General features: G+C 43.9%; 1 protein-coding gene across 1 annotated transcript; it reads left to right on the top strand.

The window, feature by feature from the left end:
* The first annotated feature begins 6,323 nt into the window (after positions 1–6,323).
* On the top strand, positions 6,324–7,276 carry LOC127755353 (uncharacterized). The gene has a single exon (XM_052281008.1). The coding sequence runs from the start codon at positions 6,378–6,380 to the stop codon at positions 6,813–6,815; it is 438 nt and encodes a 145-aa protein (XP_052136968.1). The 5' UTR covers positions 6,324–6,377; the 3' UTR covers positions 6,816–7,276.
* The last annotated feature ends 8,840 nt before the right edge of the window (positions 7,277–16,116 follow it).

Raw genomic sequence — 16,116 nt, 5'->3', positions numbered from 1 at the left:
GCGGTTAATGTTTTTGCTCTTTTGCGAATGGGGGGCTTCAGTGACTGCGTATCAAAAGTTTGCGATGTTGTCTTGGGTTCAAAACTTAAAATGCGAACCAACACGAATCTCCTGAAAAAAAAATTGTGAATACTCCCTCCATTTCATAATATTTGTCCACGTTCACATAAATGTTAATAAATCTACATTATGAAACGGAGGAAGTAATATATTTGAAACTTTACTGTGTTAAGGCATCTTCAATGTATCTTACCGAACTCAGTATTAGTGTGGCCCATAATAACTAGGTAGTAGTAGTTGTTTAGAGCATCCACAATGTTTATGTAGAGGATGGGAAGTAAGGTGGGGCCTGCTTTAGAAAAAAAGGCAAGTTTGCTGGAGACATTGGATTGATGTGTCGGAAGGTAACATTGTTTATCTGCTTATACCTGGTAGTAGCACTATTATCCGGTATTAGTTCTTCACCACCTCCACAGTGGTTATTACCCGGTAATAAGGTAATATTTAATGCTTATGCTACATTGTGGATGCCCTTAGTGGTATTTTATAAAGTAAGCTGTGATACCTATCGAAATTGTGTAGTTTGCATGTCTTATTGACCTACATACTTAAGCTCGAGTATGTCTCCACTTAAATAGTCGGATGGCAACAATCTTACAAGAGGTCACTCGCTGAATAACAAAGTTGTCATTGATGATCAATGTGTGATCAACGTCCTTTAGGACGCCTTTTCCAATGATTTGATACTTTCTCTTTAGCCCTTTTTAACATTTCTCATGATCGGATTATAAGTTACGGGTTTTATGAGTGGCTTGTTGTGAGATAGTCACTTCAGACGCATGGTTTGTTCTTATCTCTTATGTTTATGACACGTGTTGATCCAACTTAAAACAAAAGTTTCTTTTTATAGTGGCAAGAAAACGTTTATGAGTGTTGCATGCATAGAGTGTACCCCTCATACAACTCCATCTCATTTGTTAGCCAAAATCAACGAACCAAAGAATACCAACTAGCCATTTTCCAGTCGTCGCTACCAAACTTCATCTAGTGATGCACTCATGCAAGTGAGCAATTATGCTACCCCATAAATACTACCCCTTTCATCCCAATTTGATTATTCCCTAGGCAAACGACATCAAGATCAAGAACACCATTCTGAAATTAATCCTCACCAATTAAGGTGCTATGTCATCTCGTATCCAACAGAAATTAATTCTACTTAAAATTTTACACGTGTTTAAACCAATAGAAATTAATCTTGGTTAGTTACATGCATACATAGCATTTAAAGATACACATTACTATTTGTTCAAATAAAAATTAAATAGAGACAGTTTGTTAGAGGATGATTATTTCGGGAAAACCTCGCATTGATTATCGATGATGACTTTGTTATCCAGCGAATAAAGAATCAAACTGTATGTATGTAAACTATTAAATAATGTCTTTATTCAATAGTTTATTTTCAACATGCTAGTATATAATTTGAAAGAAAAATGTTAGAAAATGCTACTTACTAGTCTCACTCTCACTTGCATCCTTACCATCCATCGATCCATCCACGACCACCAAGGTAATCGCGTCGTCAGTTCGTCACGTACGCGGTGCCCGGCTAGGATATGACCAAAGGGTTGATCACTTCCCCGTAGTCCCGTCATATTAGGGCACCTCCAACAGTCTCTCCAAATCTCACTCTCTAAATATCTATTTGGCCAACTCTCGATCCAATTTAGCAAGTGAAACTCGTTATTTACTCCAACAATCTCTTCATTCATCCTCTCTATTCTGTGTCTATGACAGTGGGACTCACATGTCAGTCTCTAGAACCCTTTCTTTTCATCTTTCTCCCCCATCCGCCCCCATCCGTTGCCGGCATCCGCCACGCCCCATGGACTTCGCCCCCATCCGCCGCCTCCGCTCGGGCTCCATCCCCATCCGTTGCCGCCATCCGCTACTGCCGCTCGGGCTCCGTCCCAATCCGTCGCTGCCGCTCCATCTCTGAGCTCGGCGGCCGCGCCGCCGTGCTCGGCAAGGTCGGTGACGACGACTTCGGCCGCGCCATCAGGTTCGACGACGGCGCGGCCACAGCCACTGCGCGCATGAAGGTTGGGTTCCGGGACCGTGAGGACGGCAGCGGTGGAACGAGGCTTGTGGCCGAGATGGTGAAGAGCCTTGCCGAGCCCTCCATCCCCCATCCGCTGCCGACATCCGCCGCCTCCACTCGGGCTCCGTCCCCATCCGTCGCTGCCATCCGCCGCTGCTGCTTGGGCTCCGTCCCAATCCACCGCAGCCGCTCCATCTCTGAGCTCAGGCTCCATCCCCATCCGTCGCCGACACTCGGGCTCTGTCCACATCCGCCGCAGCCATCCGCCGCCGCCGCTCGGGCTCCATCCACATCCACCGCCATCCGTCGCCGCCGCTCCGGCTCCGTCCCCATCCGCCGCTGCCGCTCCATCTCTGAGCTCGGGCTCCATCTGTGTCGTGCTTGTACGAGAAGTGAGAGCCTGAGAGGGGAGGGAGAGCGGTGCCTGTCCTCCATCTCGCCGGCGGCAACAAAGCTGAGGCACTCCTTGCCGACGGCGACAACGACGATGACGGTGAGCTCGGGCGAAGGATTCTAGTGACGGCGCGCCTCCTTCCCCATGGTGGTGGCATGCACGAGCGGAGGGAGCTGGTGTGCGGTTGGTGGGAAGAAAGGGGAAAAAGATGGTGGGGCCACAGATGGCCAGTGGCTGAGGGTGGCCAAAGGCTGGCCAAGTTTGGCTAGCTCGAGCCCATGTTTGGCCATTGCTATTTTTTAGTTAGTGGAATAGCCATGCTGTTGGAGTGTATTTTTTTTCAAAGTTGTTAAAATTTTGCTTGGAGAGTGCAATGGAGAGGCTATTGGAGATGCTCTTAGTTGCTACTCTTCGATCCGCATGAGCTATTCTAGAAGCTTCAAAACACTGTGATCTCGATCGAAAGTCGTCCTTTCGAGGTAAGCAAAAAGCAACTTAAATTAGCTTTTGTAAACAAAAAGCTTTATATACAATCCAGTTCGTGCAAAGCAACTTAAATTATCTTGGAATAATCCAAACGGTATATTTACAAACGAAAAGTAATTTGTGAATACAACTTTTATATACGTGTTTTTAGCAATAAAAAAGGCTGAAAAATAAACTTCAATGAGAAAACCACAAAATCAGTTTTAATTTTAAGGTTGAAAAAATAAATTTTGCTACGAAAAGATGAGGCCATCTCTACTCGTCAGTAGTATCACTTGATTAATTAGGGGTTTAACCATTTGTTTCCTCGGAAAAATTTGATAATTTGACACTTTTTTGTTGCCCAATTACTTTAATTGACATTTGTGAGGATGACATATGGGACCATCTGAGTGAATGAAAGTGGGCCAGGATGTCAAATAATCGAAACCCATTGAAAAAGGTGTTAAATTATCAAATCTCTCGTTTCCTCGTAGTCGTTGAAGCTGCGGTACAAAATCGAGACGTGCTACAGGACATGGCCGGGCGTTGCCGTGCACGTGTCCCCCGGCAGAGGCACCGGCCGGCGGCAACCCGGGAATCGATCGATGATCAGCTCGTGGCCAACCATAATGCTCCTCGTCGAAATCTCTATTCTCTAGTGAGCTTGGCGTGTCGATGCGTTTGTGCGAGGCAGAGTGCGCGTCGTCGTCCGCACCGCGGACGACGCAGGTGGCCATGGCTGCAGGGAGAGGCTGGGCTCGACGTGGCCCCGTGCCGGCGCGCGCCCTTGCAGTTGCCGGCTGTGCGTGGCACTGCATGCACCGGAGCGCGCGACGCTGGGCGTCCACTTCGCGCTCGGACACGCGGTTGACACACGCTCGAGAGACGAGACCCGGGGCCGTCCGTTCGATCTGCTCGGCCTCGCACTCGCCCGGCGCCGCCGATGAGGCGAGGGCAAAACGATGGTCACGATCGACGCAGCGATCTCATAGGCTGCACTGTCAGCTGCGCTGGTGCAGAGAGCACGACGCGCGCATGCAGTAGTGCCACACCATAGAGCGCGGAGGCGGTCTGGCGGTGGTGACTGGTGGTGGTCGATCCCGCAGTGGCACAACACTTAAGTAGGATGGCAATTTTACCCGTCCGAATATCCGCGGATACCCGGCCCAATAGGTATGGGCATGAGTGTAATATTTTGACCGTGGGTATACCCGACCGAGACCCGAGAACATAGCAGGCAGCATCCGAGTATTGTTTTTTGCCCGCGGATAACCCATGCCCGACCCGATACATATGTATTTACTAATTTTGGCCCATCTCTTATTCCTCGTACCCTTTTCTCTTAGCCCATTTGGCCCACTAACCAGGGACATATATATACTCAACTAATAGAAACCCTAACCTAATTCCCCACCTCCTTCTTCTACCCCAATCCCCATGGCGGCTAGTGGCGGCTGCGCGGCTGCCGGTGGCGGCAGCGGCGCAGGCTAGCGATAATGCGGTGGTGGCTGGCGGCACACAGCGCAGGCGGCGGTGCACGGCCCAGGCAGGGCCGATGGGTACTTATCGGGCATGCCCGTGCCTGACAGGCATGGGCACGGGCATAGGATTTTGCCCGATAGACCTTGCGGGCTTGAGTCAGGCATGGGCACGTGGGTCTCGGGTCGGGCATGGAATCGCTTTACCTGTGCCCGACCCGACCCGTTGCCATCCCTACACTTAAGGCTGTGTTCGGCACTCGTTCTTCCCAACCTCTCTTCCTTATTTTTCGCGCGCACGCTTTTCAAACGGTTAAACGATGTGTTTTTTAAAAAAAGTTTATATACGAAAGTTGCTTTAAAAAATCAAATTAATCATTTTTTTAAAAAAGCTAATACTTAATTAATTATATGCTAATGGACCGTTTCGTTTTCCGTGCGCACTGTTAACTTTGGGAACCAGGCTGTCCGAACACAGCCTTAATCAACAACGTTTTCATGGTAGAGTTTGTGAAGGTCGTCGTGTCGGACTCGAACCACATGATGATCTGGCCACTAGCTCACTACGCATGGCACCCGTTGCTATGTTGGGCCAATTGAGTTCTTTAATCTCTAGGTTATTGCTAGACTGGATATCCGTTTCCGTATCTACGTCCAACAAAAACAGATTTATTATGGACGCGACTACACAGCTAGCGGTAGCTGATTTGTCTAAACTAGCTACCACTCCATCTATGAGAGACACTATCTACCTATACTTTAAATATAATTTTCTCTTAAACTACTCATTTGATCTACGATCCGATTACACCATTGTGTTCGTAACAATTTAATCTTTATAACAAGATCTCACATGATTATATTTTGATGAAAAATCATAAATTACTTTTATAATATATCTAAATTACTTTTAGATCTCACTAAGTTACTTCTTAGACATATAAAAGTAAATTGAATAAAGCCTAAAAGTAATTTACATATATTATAGAAGTAACTTAGAACAAAACGAAGGTAACTTTAATTAATGTCTTTTTTCATTGAACAAATTATCATATTTATAAGTTACTTTTAGATTTGATTAAAATACTTCCTATACATTCGTAATGCTCTGAGGTGATTAAATTTATTATTGTTTTTAGTTAATTTCATATTTTGTGCTGATTAATTTAATTTCTAGATAGAGTCATGTTTTTATCTCTACAACGGACTTACTTCAAATGACATGCCAAAGTTACCTTCGTTTTATTCTAAGTTACTTCTATAATATATGTAAATTACTTTTAGACTTTACTGAATTTACTTCTATATGTTTAAGAAGTAACTTAGTGAAATCTAAAAGTAATTTAGAAATATCATAAAAGTAATTTGTGATTTTTCATCAAAATAGAATCATGTGAGATCTTGTTGTAAATATTTAATTGTTACGAACACAACAATGTAATCGGATTGTAAATTGGATGAGTAATTTAAGAGAAAATTTTATTTGAAGCATAGATGATAAGAATATTTTTCCTACTTACTTAATAGATTATTACTATATAAAAGACATGCACGTTGACATAATAGGTCGGTACAAATCCATGCCAACCTAGCCTTAAAATTTGGCTTAGATTTCTCTTACACTTAGCAACTGGACCGTTGCTGCTTAGTACTAAACCGAGAGCGCTCTCGGTTTAGATTTTACGATTTATTATATTCGTATATTTGCATCCGAAACAGATACGATTTAGATTTGATCTCTATTTGAATATTTTCGCAAAATGGTCCATAAAAAAAATAATACTCCTGCACGTTTCCGTATCCGTTTTGGGCTACCCTAAGCCCAATAAAAGGAAAAGCCTATGCGCAGCCCAATAGGACTTCGGCGCCGCATTAGGTGATCCATTGCAGCCGATCATCTGATCATCTGATTCTTCCTGCTCCGCCGCTGGTCATGGAAACTCCTGGACCGGAGCCGAAGGCGGCGATGACGGTGGAGGTTTCCGATGAGGAGGAAGTGAAGGCGATCGCTGCAGATGCGGGATCCGTCACCGGGGAGGGGAAGCGTCTCGATGCGGCGGCGGCGGCGACGACGGGCTCCGCTGCAAGTGGAGACGGCGGCGAGGAGGAGGAGAAGCCTCCTGTCATGGTGCCGATGCCTCTGAACACCATCGCCGCCATCCTCTCACTGAAGAGGGAGCCGAGGCCGACGCCTGAGGACCTGGCGCGTCTCTCGCCGGAAGAGCGCGACGAGCGCCTGGCGTTCTTCGATTCATTGGAGGAGGTCAACGACGAGTTCGAGGAGTTCCAGAAGGAGATCCTCCGCGAGGTGAAGGAGACTGGCCGCTACATGGTCCACGAGAGCTACTTCACGGAGCAGGCGGAGATGTAGGCTCGTATGGAGAAAGAATGGGCCAAGATCGACTGGACCGGCGTCAAATTCGGCGACTGGGACTACGACGATCCCACTTGCTGTCAACCATTGTGATTTCAGGCTCGCTCGCTCAACTGAGATGCTGCAGAGGATTTACTTCTTTACTCATTTACTGTATCTACCCATATGGTCTCAAGCCAGTTTAGCTTTTGAGTACTGCATCACCATTAGCTACTAAATTACTAGCTCTCTATCGGGTAGTATCAGTTATCTATGGTGTTTGCTAGGTAGTAATGTCTTATGTTATTGGACCGACCCTTATATAGGGTACTCCTCTAAGGAAGACTGGTTTTTGCTATGAATGAATTACTATAATAGTAGTAAGTCTGTTATTATTAAGTTTCTGCCGGTATTAGGCTTGATAATATTCTTTCTTGGAGTTCCCTTGTGGTGCTCTATGTGATTATTACTGTACTAACTCTATCTGTGATTACTACTTTACTAACTCTGACCTTGGTTAACAAGGGGGCATACCAGTACTCTGTGATTAGTGGTAATTTTGGTATTTAGTTTTTTTTAATTCTTTGAGACTGCTTCCAAGAAAGCCCAAAACCCTCCTCTAAACTAAATTTTGGGAATTAAGTCTGAAATCATATACCAGATCCCCTTCCTCGACGGTCGACCTGCGCACTTTTCTAGGTGAATGATCAGCTTCTCTGTTCTGCATCTATACGAACTGTGATGGACAAGTTGTTGCCAAACAGAACTGTTGGTACTTCTTTGGAAAATATGCTGTTGAACTTGTCTTGAAAATGGTACAGCATGTTTGTTGTAATTTTACACATGGTTTGGACATATAGCACATGTGATGTTTGAAAGCAGCATCTTTTTGACAGTCAAACTGCCATGTGTGTAGCTTAGCTTTACAAATTGCAAGAAACATAGCAACCTGAACTTCTAGAAGACTTTTGCCAATGCCTCTACAATCAGATTTATATCCGTGGTCATTTTCTTAATCTGCAAATGAACCAAGCAATAACAGAGTTGTTAGATGTACATTAATTAAGCTGCAATAATAGAGTTGTTAGTCGTTTTATGGCATAAGGTGGAGATAGCAAAAGTCGAAGTACTAAGAAATCAAAATCTGCATGAAAACATACCCTATTGAAGTCGTCAACTTTGGAAATCATTATGATCCAGATTACTATAGCTGAAAAGCATTTGTCCAAGTGATAATCTATTGACCTAGTTGATGATGTGAATATCATTTTTGGTTGTGCTTTCATGGCAGGTCTAATTTTGGACAGCAGACATAATTTTGTCTGTGCAGATCTCTATCTATTTGTTTGTGGATTATAAAGCGAACACTACATTGTTTTGTATCACCTGAAAAATTATTTGATTTTACCATGCTAATTATGCCCTCAGTCCAAGTGTGATAATCTGTAGTTTATGACTTGTTCATTCATCAAATTTGAGCTGCATCCTTGTACTGAAAAAAATGTTTACTGGACTGTTGATAGACTTGATGTTTCGAGGTTCAGAGACTATTAATTTGGTTCCCTGATAATGTGTCAAGAGTTTTGTGTATGTACTATTGATGATGGAAGGAGAAGGATACTTCACTAACTCGTTGAATGAGGGAAGCATTATAGATTTTTGCCAAAGTAGGTGTGCTCATTGTCTCTTGTAGTCAGCACGGTTAGCCAAGGGCTACATGAGCCAAATCTGTGTATGTCGGTGAAAGAAGAAAAGAAATACTATCCAAGTGTTATGTGAGCCAAATCTATGTATGTGGGTGAAAGAAGAAAATAAATACAGGAAACGTTTATATTCATTCGAAGATTTCCAGGTAAATTATTATAGATTTGCTCCGGTCCAACAAAAAGTACCTCGAGGCACCGGTACCTCACGGTACCAAATCGTTTTCGATCGTTGGATCTAACAATACCCATTCTGCCCAACTAGATCCAACGATCGGAAATGATTAGGTACCGTGAGGTACCGGTACCTTGAGGTACTTTTTGTTGAACTGAAGTAAATCTCAAATTATTATTTTTTTCCTGCAGGTTTCTCTAGTTCTGCACATACATTTGTTTTGTTCTATGATATACAATATTCTCTCTTCCGGTTTCTACAGAAAGATGCCTATGGATCTTGGGAGCGGTATCTTGGTTTGGAGCACACTCCACTGCTACTGTGGTATGTCTTGCATACCTTTTAAACTTTCATCACATGATCTTTCAAATATTTGGGTTTGCCTGATGTTTTAAAGGATTCTGTTGAAATCCCTTTTAGTTGAATGTATTTATGAACCCAGTAATAAAGATGTTTTTACTTGCATTTTACAGTATATCCCTATATGTCACAAACTTAGAGATGGCTTCGCTGCTACCAAAAAGTATCCTCATCAAGTATCTGGCACATCTGGTAAAAGATCTTGGAGTTAACTTTGGATTTAATTCCCCATGAACATCTTGTTAGTTCACATGCATTTTTTGAGAAAATATGTAGTGCAAACCGCATATGTAGTGGAAACTTGGAAACTATCGTTAGATCGAGAAATGGACGTCCGAGATTTGTCCATGTCACTATGAGTTAAAATTTAACTCCTTGTAAAATTTTTACTCATGAGTGAATCTGCGAGTTAAATTTTAACTCATGGTGGCTTGGCCGAATCTTGAACGTCCATTTCTCGATCCAACGGTAGTTTCTAAGTTTTTACTACATTTGTGGTTTGCACTACATATTTTCCCGCATTTTTCTACACTGTACCGTAGCATTCCAGTGCCGTTTTATGTGCACATTACTATGGATTTGAAGGACCTGTATCTTCACGAAATTCTGCTTTTCTCCCCTGGTTTCAACCAACATGCAGAACCGTCACATCTATGAGGATTTGCTGCCTGATGTGATTTGTGTTCCTCTTAATCTGAGTGCCTGACTAATCCCTGTATTTGGACACTGATGTGCAGATGTGGACCCCTGGAGTTTGTGCGCGACATATCCAAATCACACTCAAGGCTCAAGTTGTTGCATTTTAGGCATCCGCGGATCTGCCTGTAGGGTGCTTATAACTAGAGGCGTCTGGCTGCCCTAAACCATAGATGAAAATCCAGTTCAGGATCAGGAATCATCCTTGTGATCGATTGTCTTTCAATTTTGGAGTTTTGAAAAGCTTTGTTTCAGTAACCATTTCGTTCTACTATGTTCTCTCCCCCGGCTGACTCTATTCTATTTTCTGCGGTTGCCTTGGTTCCTCGTATGTTTAGCAACTTAATGTGAGAAAATAATGCTGAAACATTGAACATGCTCTTTTGCATGCTAATGAGCAAGCAAGGATGATATAGGCTGCAATGGTTTCTCCGGTCGTCACAGCAGATCATTATTTAGGCCAAACTGGTTTTTCCTATTGGAGATTTTATCTCAGGTTGATAGCATTGTCTTGTAAAGTCAGCCGTAGCAGATTTGCCAACCTTCTGAGGTTGAGCGAACCTACTGGTGCAGTACTGTGGTGAGCCTGTAGTGAGCCAGTGACTGCAAATGTAGTATCGGGGTATAGAAATATTCAAATTAAAGAAGATAAAAATTAGGGGTGAAAATGGTATAAAAATTTTCCGACGTTTCTGTTCACGTAAAACTAATATAATAATAATATTTTTACTATTTATTACCATTTATAAAATTAAGTTTACTCGGACTCCCTTAAATATATGTTGAGTCTAATTCGTATATCTTAATATTAATACTTAGAGATTTTGACATCTCAACCATTAAAACAGATACAAAATGACTTTATAGACGGTTTTAAATTTGGATTTCGTTAATGTGGCTGATTGATTTAGTCCAACCGATTGAATCAGCATGTAGACCCTACGTGTCAGCGCCGCTCTTCTTTCCCCTTCGCTCCCCTCTTTCCTCTCTCTCTTCACCTCTTCTCTCTCTGCCCTCAATGCGATGCGACGACGGCGGTCGACGAAAGCAGCACCTCCTCTCACCTCTTCCCGCTCCAATGGCAGCGGCAGAGAAGGCCGCGGGCGGCGAGAGCTTCTGTTGCTGATGCTTACCTGTCGCCAACTCCGCGCAGGTGCTCGCCGGCGGGGGCAGTGCTGGTACGCCATGAATTGCGTCTCGTTCGTCGTCCCCGACACGCCGCCACTCAAGCTCGTGGACAACTATAAGCATCGCCAATGTCATCGGCTGGGACAGCGTCCCGGCGAGAGGCCCACGGCACGCCGGTGTAGAGGCTGAACCTGCACGAGTTCATCGAGGTGGTGTTCCAGAATACGGAACAGGTTGCAGTCTTGTCATCTCGATGGATGGATGTGACTCCTGGGTTGTTGGGTAAGCTTCATTTCCATTAGCCACTGAAACTTCCAGACTTTTAGATTGCCTCAATTCTTAGATGAACATCAAGTCATCAACGACATGAGAGAAAAACGTTCATTCACCTTTGATGATCACCGAACAACCTACAACAACATGGTTTATGCTCAAGCGAGACATACAGTTCAGGCATGACATACTCGTAGTGAATTTGAAGAACAATTTATTCTGAAGTCTGAACATTCCTACTAAAATGCATTTGAGGAACAGTTAGCTCTGAAATCCGAACATTGCTAGTGAATTTGAAGAACAATTTATTCTGAAGTCTGAACATTCCTACTAAAATGCATTTGAGGAACAGTTAGCTCTGAAATCCGAACATTGCTAGTGGATTTGAAGAAAGAACAAGTATTTCTGAAGTCTGAACATTCCTAATCATGGATTTGAAGAACAATTAGCTCTGAAGTCTGAACATTCCTAATCAATTTGTAGAACAATTACTTCTACTATATTGTTGCTGCTTGCCGAGCCGTGCCAATTTCCCAATTTACTAAATTTGTGATATTTTGGCCGCTTTGAATTTGAGATGAATTAGAATAAGTTTCTAAGGAGGATAAATGAGAGAAAATTGGAGGAATGGGAGGCCCTCAAGTTTTATCAACATCAAGGATATACATTATGAACGGATTTGAATTTTGGCTACTGGGGACGATTGCAAAGGAAATTTTTCACAGTAGTTGGATTTTAAAGGATGGCCCATATCCGCTCACCATGAAACTTGCTTCAGTGGCAGAAGCATGGTACCATGCACAAGCACAAAAAGCTTAAAAATCAGAAACCAGACAGATAGCTTAACTAAATATTACTACCATGAGATACCTACCTAACAATCATCATCGACCAACGGTAAAACAACTAGTACTAACAGCAAACATCACCGATCGATGGATTGATCAAACATGTAGATATAACTGGTACTAGTTACTAATTAATAAAGATAATTAGTGTCCAATCTTCCACCACCACCAGAGATGGTGGCCTACTTCTACTTGTAGCAGCCTGCTTCTTCGTCCCAGTCACCGACATGGACGCGGCTGAAGTCAATCTTGGCCCATTCTTTCTTGATCAAGGCCTGGAGCTCCGCCTGCCTGGCGAAGTAGTTCTCGTCGACCATGTAGACGCCGGTCTCCTCGACTTCGCGGCGGACCTCGGCGTGGAACTTGTTGAATTTGTCGTCGGACTCCCTGCGGATGGCCGCCGCGAGGCGCTCGTCCGGCGAGAGGCGCTCCAGCTCCTCCGCGGTGGGGTACCTCTCCTCCACCCTGAGCGCCATGATGGCGTCGATGTAGCCCTTGGGGAGCGGCACCTTCCGCCCCGCGGCGGCGGACGACGCGCTGCCGCCCTCGGCCGCCATGAGATGAGAGCTTGGAGATGATGCAAGCTGCTTCAATGGCGATTGGGATTCCGAGGTCGTCGACGGCGGGTGGGGATCGTGGTGGGAGGTGGCGGCGACGTACGGCTCGATTTGTAGGCGATCAAATCCTGACCAGATCGGACTCGGGAGAATTGCGACTCCGAGTCGGAACTGGGTGGGTGGTGTTCCCAATCATTTGGGCCAGGCCCATCTTTGCCTCCACGAGGATTTTAGCTTTTTTAGGTCCATTCATTTCCTATACTAGGAATAAGTCTACTTTTCTTCCCTCTTACCTTTGGTTGAATCGTTCACAAAAACCGGATGTAACAACTTCTCAACTTCAAACCATTCATGTATACTGCTATGGGACCTAAATTGGACGGTTTTTTAATAGTTTAGGGGTGAAGATTTCTGGTTTTACGGTTAAGGGACGTCAAAAAACAATCTCACTGTTAAGTTGAGGGAGCTCCGGTGAACTTATTCCATAGCCCATGTTGGGCCCAGCCCAGGCCCAGTTTGTTTGGAGGCCTGGAGCGAGAGAGTCCGAGTCGGATCCCTCCCGTCTCCCACAAATCCCCAACCGATCCGATATATAGAGAGGCATGCAAAAAGAGATCGAGAGAGAGTTCGATCTTCCGGCGATTCGACATGGCCACGACGGAGGTTGCGGCGGTGGCTTCCGCCGCCGCTCAACTCGTCAACGCCGATCCCGCCGTCGCCGCTGCAGCCGCGGGTGGAGATGAAGAAGGCGACCAGAAGAAGAAGCCTTCCGCTAAGGTGCCCATGCCCGAGAATCTCCTCGCCATGATCCTGGCGCTGAAGAGGGAGCCATGGCCGACCTCCGAGTACCTGGACTCCCTCTCGCCCGAGAAGCGCAGTGAGGAATTGAAGAGTGCTGAACGCCGCTCCAAGCTGGACGACGACTTGGAGAAGCTGCAGAAGGATGTCCGTGACGGCATCGACAAGGATGGCTACTATCTGGTCGATGAGAGTTACCTCGCTGAGTCGGCCGCCTGCGAGGCTCAGATAGACGAACTATGGGCCAAGATCGACTGGGATCTCTACAACTTTGGGGACTGGGACTACGATGATCCGGAATGCGTTGTGTACCTGTGATGATGATGGTGATTTCTGGCTCAAATGACAATGGTGGACAAGGACTGACCGGCCTTTGGGGAATTCAGCTAGCCCTTACCTATCTATCTAAGCTATCTCTATCAGTTAGTTAGTAGTATCAACCAGTTAATATCTATCATGTATCTATTTATCTCTCTCAGCAAGTATCATGTTTAGTTGATGACGTTTGTTAGGTAATGCCTATCTATGTTATTCGGCACTCTACCTATGGAGACTATGTGATATATATATCTTATGGATGAATTGCGTATGGTAGCAACTCTACTATTATTAAATTCTTGTCGCATTGGCTTTCATGTGGTTCTAATGCTTGGTTGTGGAGCTGTCAGTCAGAGATGCGATATATATATGATGCTCTCTTTCTGCTTGTGTTTGTGATAGTCAGTTTCTTTATTCCTCTGTCCAGGTAACTAAGGCTGTTTGATGCTAAAAGACCAGCACTGCTAGTTAATTTTGTTTGGTGATGAAAATTGCTACTCGTGCTACTCTTTAAAATTGCAGGCCTATGATTTGTTTGTGACAAACTGATGGTACCTTTTGATTCTGTTATGTTAACTCTGTCTTTGAGTGTGTTTCTATTAAATTTGTTTGCAACTGGGGTGTTTAATTTGTTTAGTTGTTGTGATATTGTACAATTTGCATGTTCGAGCTTAAGTTATGCCTCTCTATGACCCATTTTGCAGCCCTTGTGTATATATTTATTTCTATCAAGTCAGTATCAGTTATGTCTACCCTTTTAATTGATGACGTTTGTTCGGTAATGCCTACCAATGTTATACTACCGACCCTTTGTATAACTATTCTTGAAAAATCTTATGAGCTGGTGTGGTTGTTTATATATAAATTCGAGAATTTACCACTCAATAGTAGTATCGGAAGGTTTTCCACCATATATCTCACTGATGTGTGTCTCGATTCCACATGTTATAGAGTATAGACATATAAGAAAATGCAATTTTTTTTCTTCATTGTCCAATGTGTCCTTCAATGCTGGTCGCCCTCAACCGATGTTGGACGGCGGACCCCCTTCGAAGCCGAGGTCTGTCGCACCCGGATCGTTGCCCCCTCTGCGATCAATGCGACGGAACGATTGATCATCTCCTGGTCGCATGCCCGGAGTCTCGGCAGCTTTGGTGGATTGCTCTTACTGCTATCGGTCATTCTGAATGTCTACCACTCAATGAGCAGTCCTTTCATGCCTGGTTGTGTGACAGTCGCAAAAGAATGATTAAAGACCATCGCCGAGGGTTCGACACAATTGCGGCACTGGTAGCATGGACAATCTGGAAGGAAAGGAACAACCGGGTCTTCAACCAGAAGAGCAGACCTTGGATGGAGATAGCTAGGGCTATGATGGGGGAAGCGGACCTCTGGCGGATGGCTAGATCAGCCATACCGACCATGACAGTCCCTTCGCTTGTTCTTTGGTCGCCAAATCATTCGGGAGATTAGGCTTCTACTTTTCTCTTCCCCTCTCCTGTACCCTGTCTCTTTCTTTTTATTTTTTAGGCCCGTTCTGTAAATACTTTTATTCCTCTTAATACAAAAATGCGCGTCTCGCGTATTCCCAAAAAAAAATGTGTCCTTCAATTGGATTTGCTTACAGAGCATCTGCTTTTCTTAGTTGCACTGATACTAAAGAATGTTTTCTGTCCATGACCGCTCTTCAGCTCTTCCTTTTTAAGGAAGAATGCAATTTGATAAAATGGCTGAATGAAATACGTTTTGTTCGATGTTACATTATCAGAACAAGCCAAATAACTAGATGGTATGATAATTTTCATAGCAACTGTTTGAATAACTATATCTTCAGTGTTGAAGTTATGTGTTGCCGTGGGGAATATTTTCCTTGCATTTGGTTTTTTGTTCTGTTCTAATCCAACTGTAGCTTTACTTCTTGACAATGTAGTAGACGAGGTTTGTAGTACCTTATGGAAACTTCATTTGTTTTCATGCATTCATATTAATCTTAGAGCAGCTGTTGTGTCTGATGGAGGAGGAATGGGTCCTGCCTAAAGGGGTCAGGCGATGGATCAGTCTAGGTTTCGCAATCAAGAAATCAAAGATAACCAGTGTAAGTCTCATCTTGTTTTCCTAGCAAAATTTGAAGACCTTTACCAATCTGTGAGGGATTTCAAATAGAAGCTTATTGAGTACTAAATTTCTATATTTCTTTTTGAGAATTGTGTATTCTGTACTTTAATGAGAGTCTACTAAATTAAGAAAGCAAACCTGCAGAAAGATGACGTGATGATAATGGATAATTTTGTTACCTTTGCTATAGTGTTTTAAATTATTTCCCCTGTATTGTTTATGATATGATACTGAAATGTTTTCATTCGATATAGGGCATGACAACGAGAATTAAATGCAGTTCTTTTTTGTACTAGCATGCATTGACAAACTATGGTGTAAGAAATACAAAAGATATTATTGAGGCAA

This window comes from Oryza glaberrima, chromosome 11, assembly GCF_000147395.1.
Source record: "Oryza glaberrima chromosome 11, OglaRS2, whole genome shotgun sequence".
Lineage (NCBI taxonomy): Eukaryota > Viridiplantae > Streptophyta > Magnoliopsida > Poales > Poaceae > Oryza > Oryza glaberrima.
This window is presented reverse-complemented; position numbering and strand designations above follow the sequence as displayed.

Excerpts from the sequence above, each read along its gene's own strand:
- LOC127755353 (XM_052281008.1), top strand. The coding sequence starts at position 6,378 with ATGGAAACTCCTGGACCGGAGCCGAAGGCGGCGATGACGGTGGAGGTT.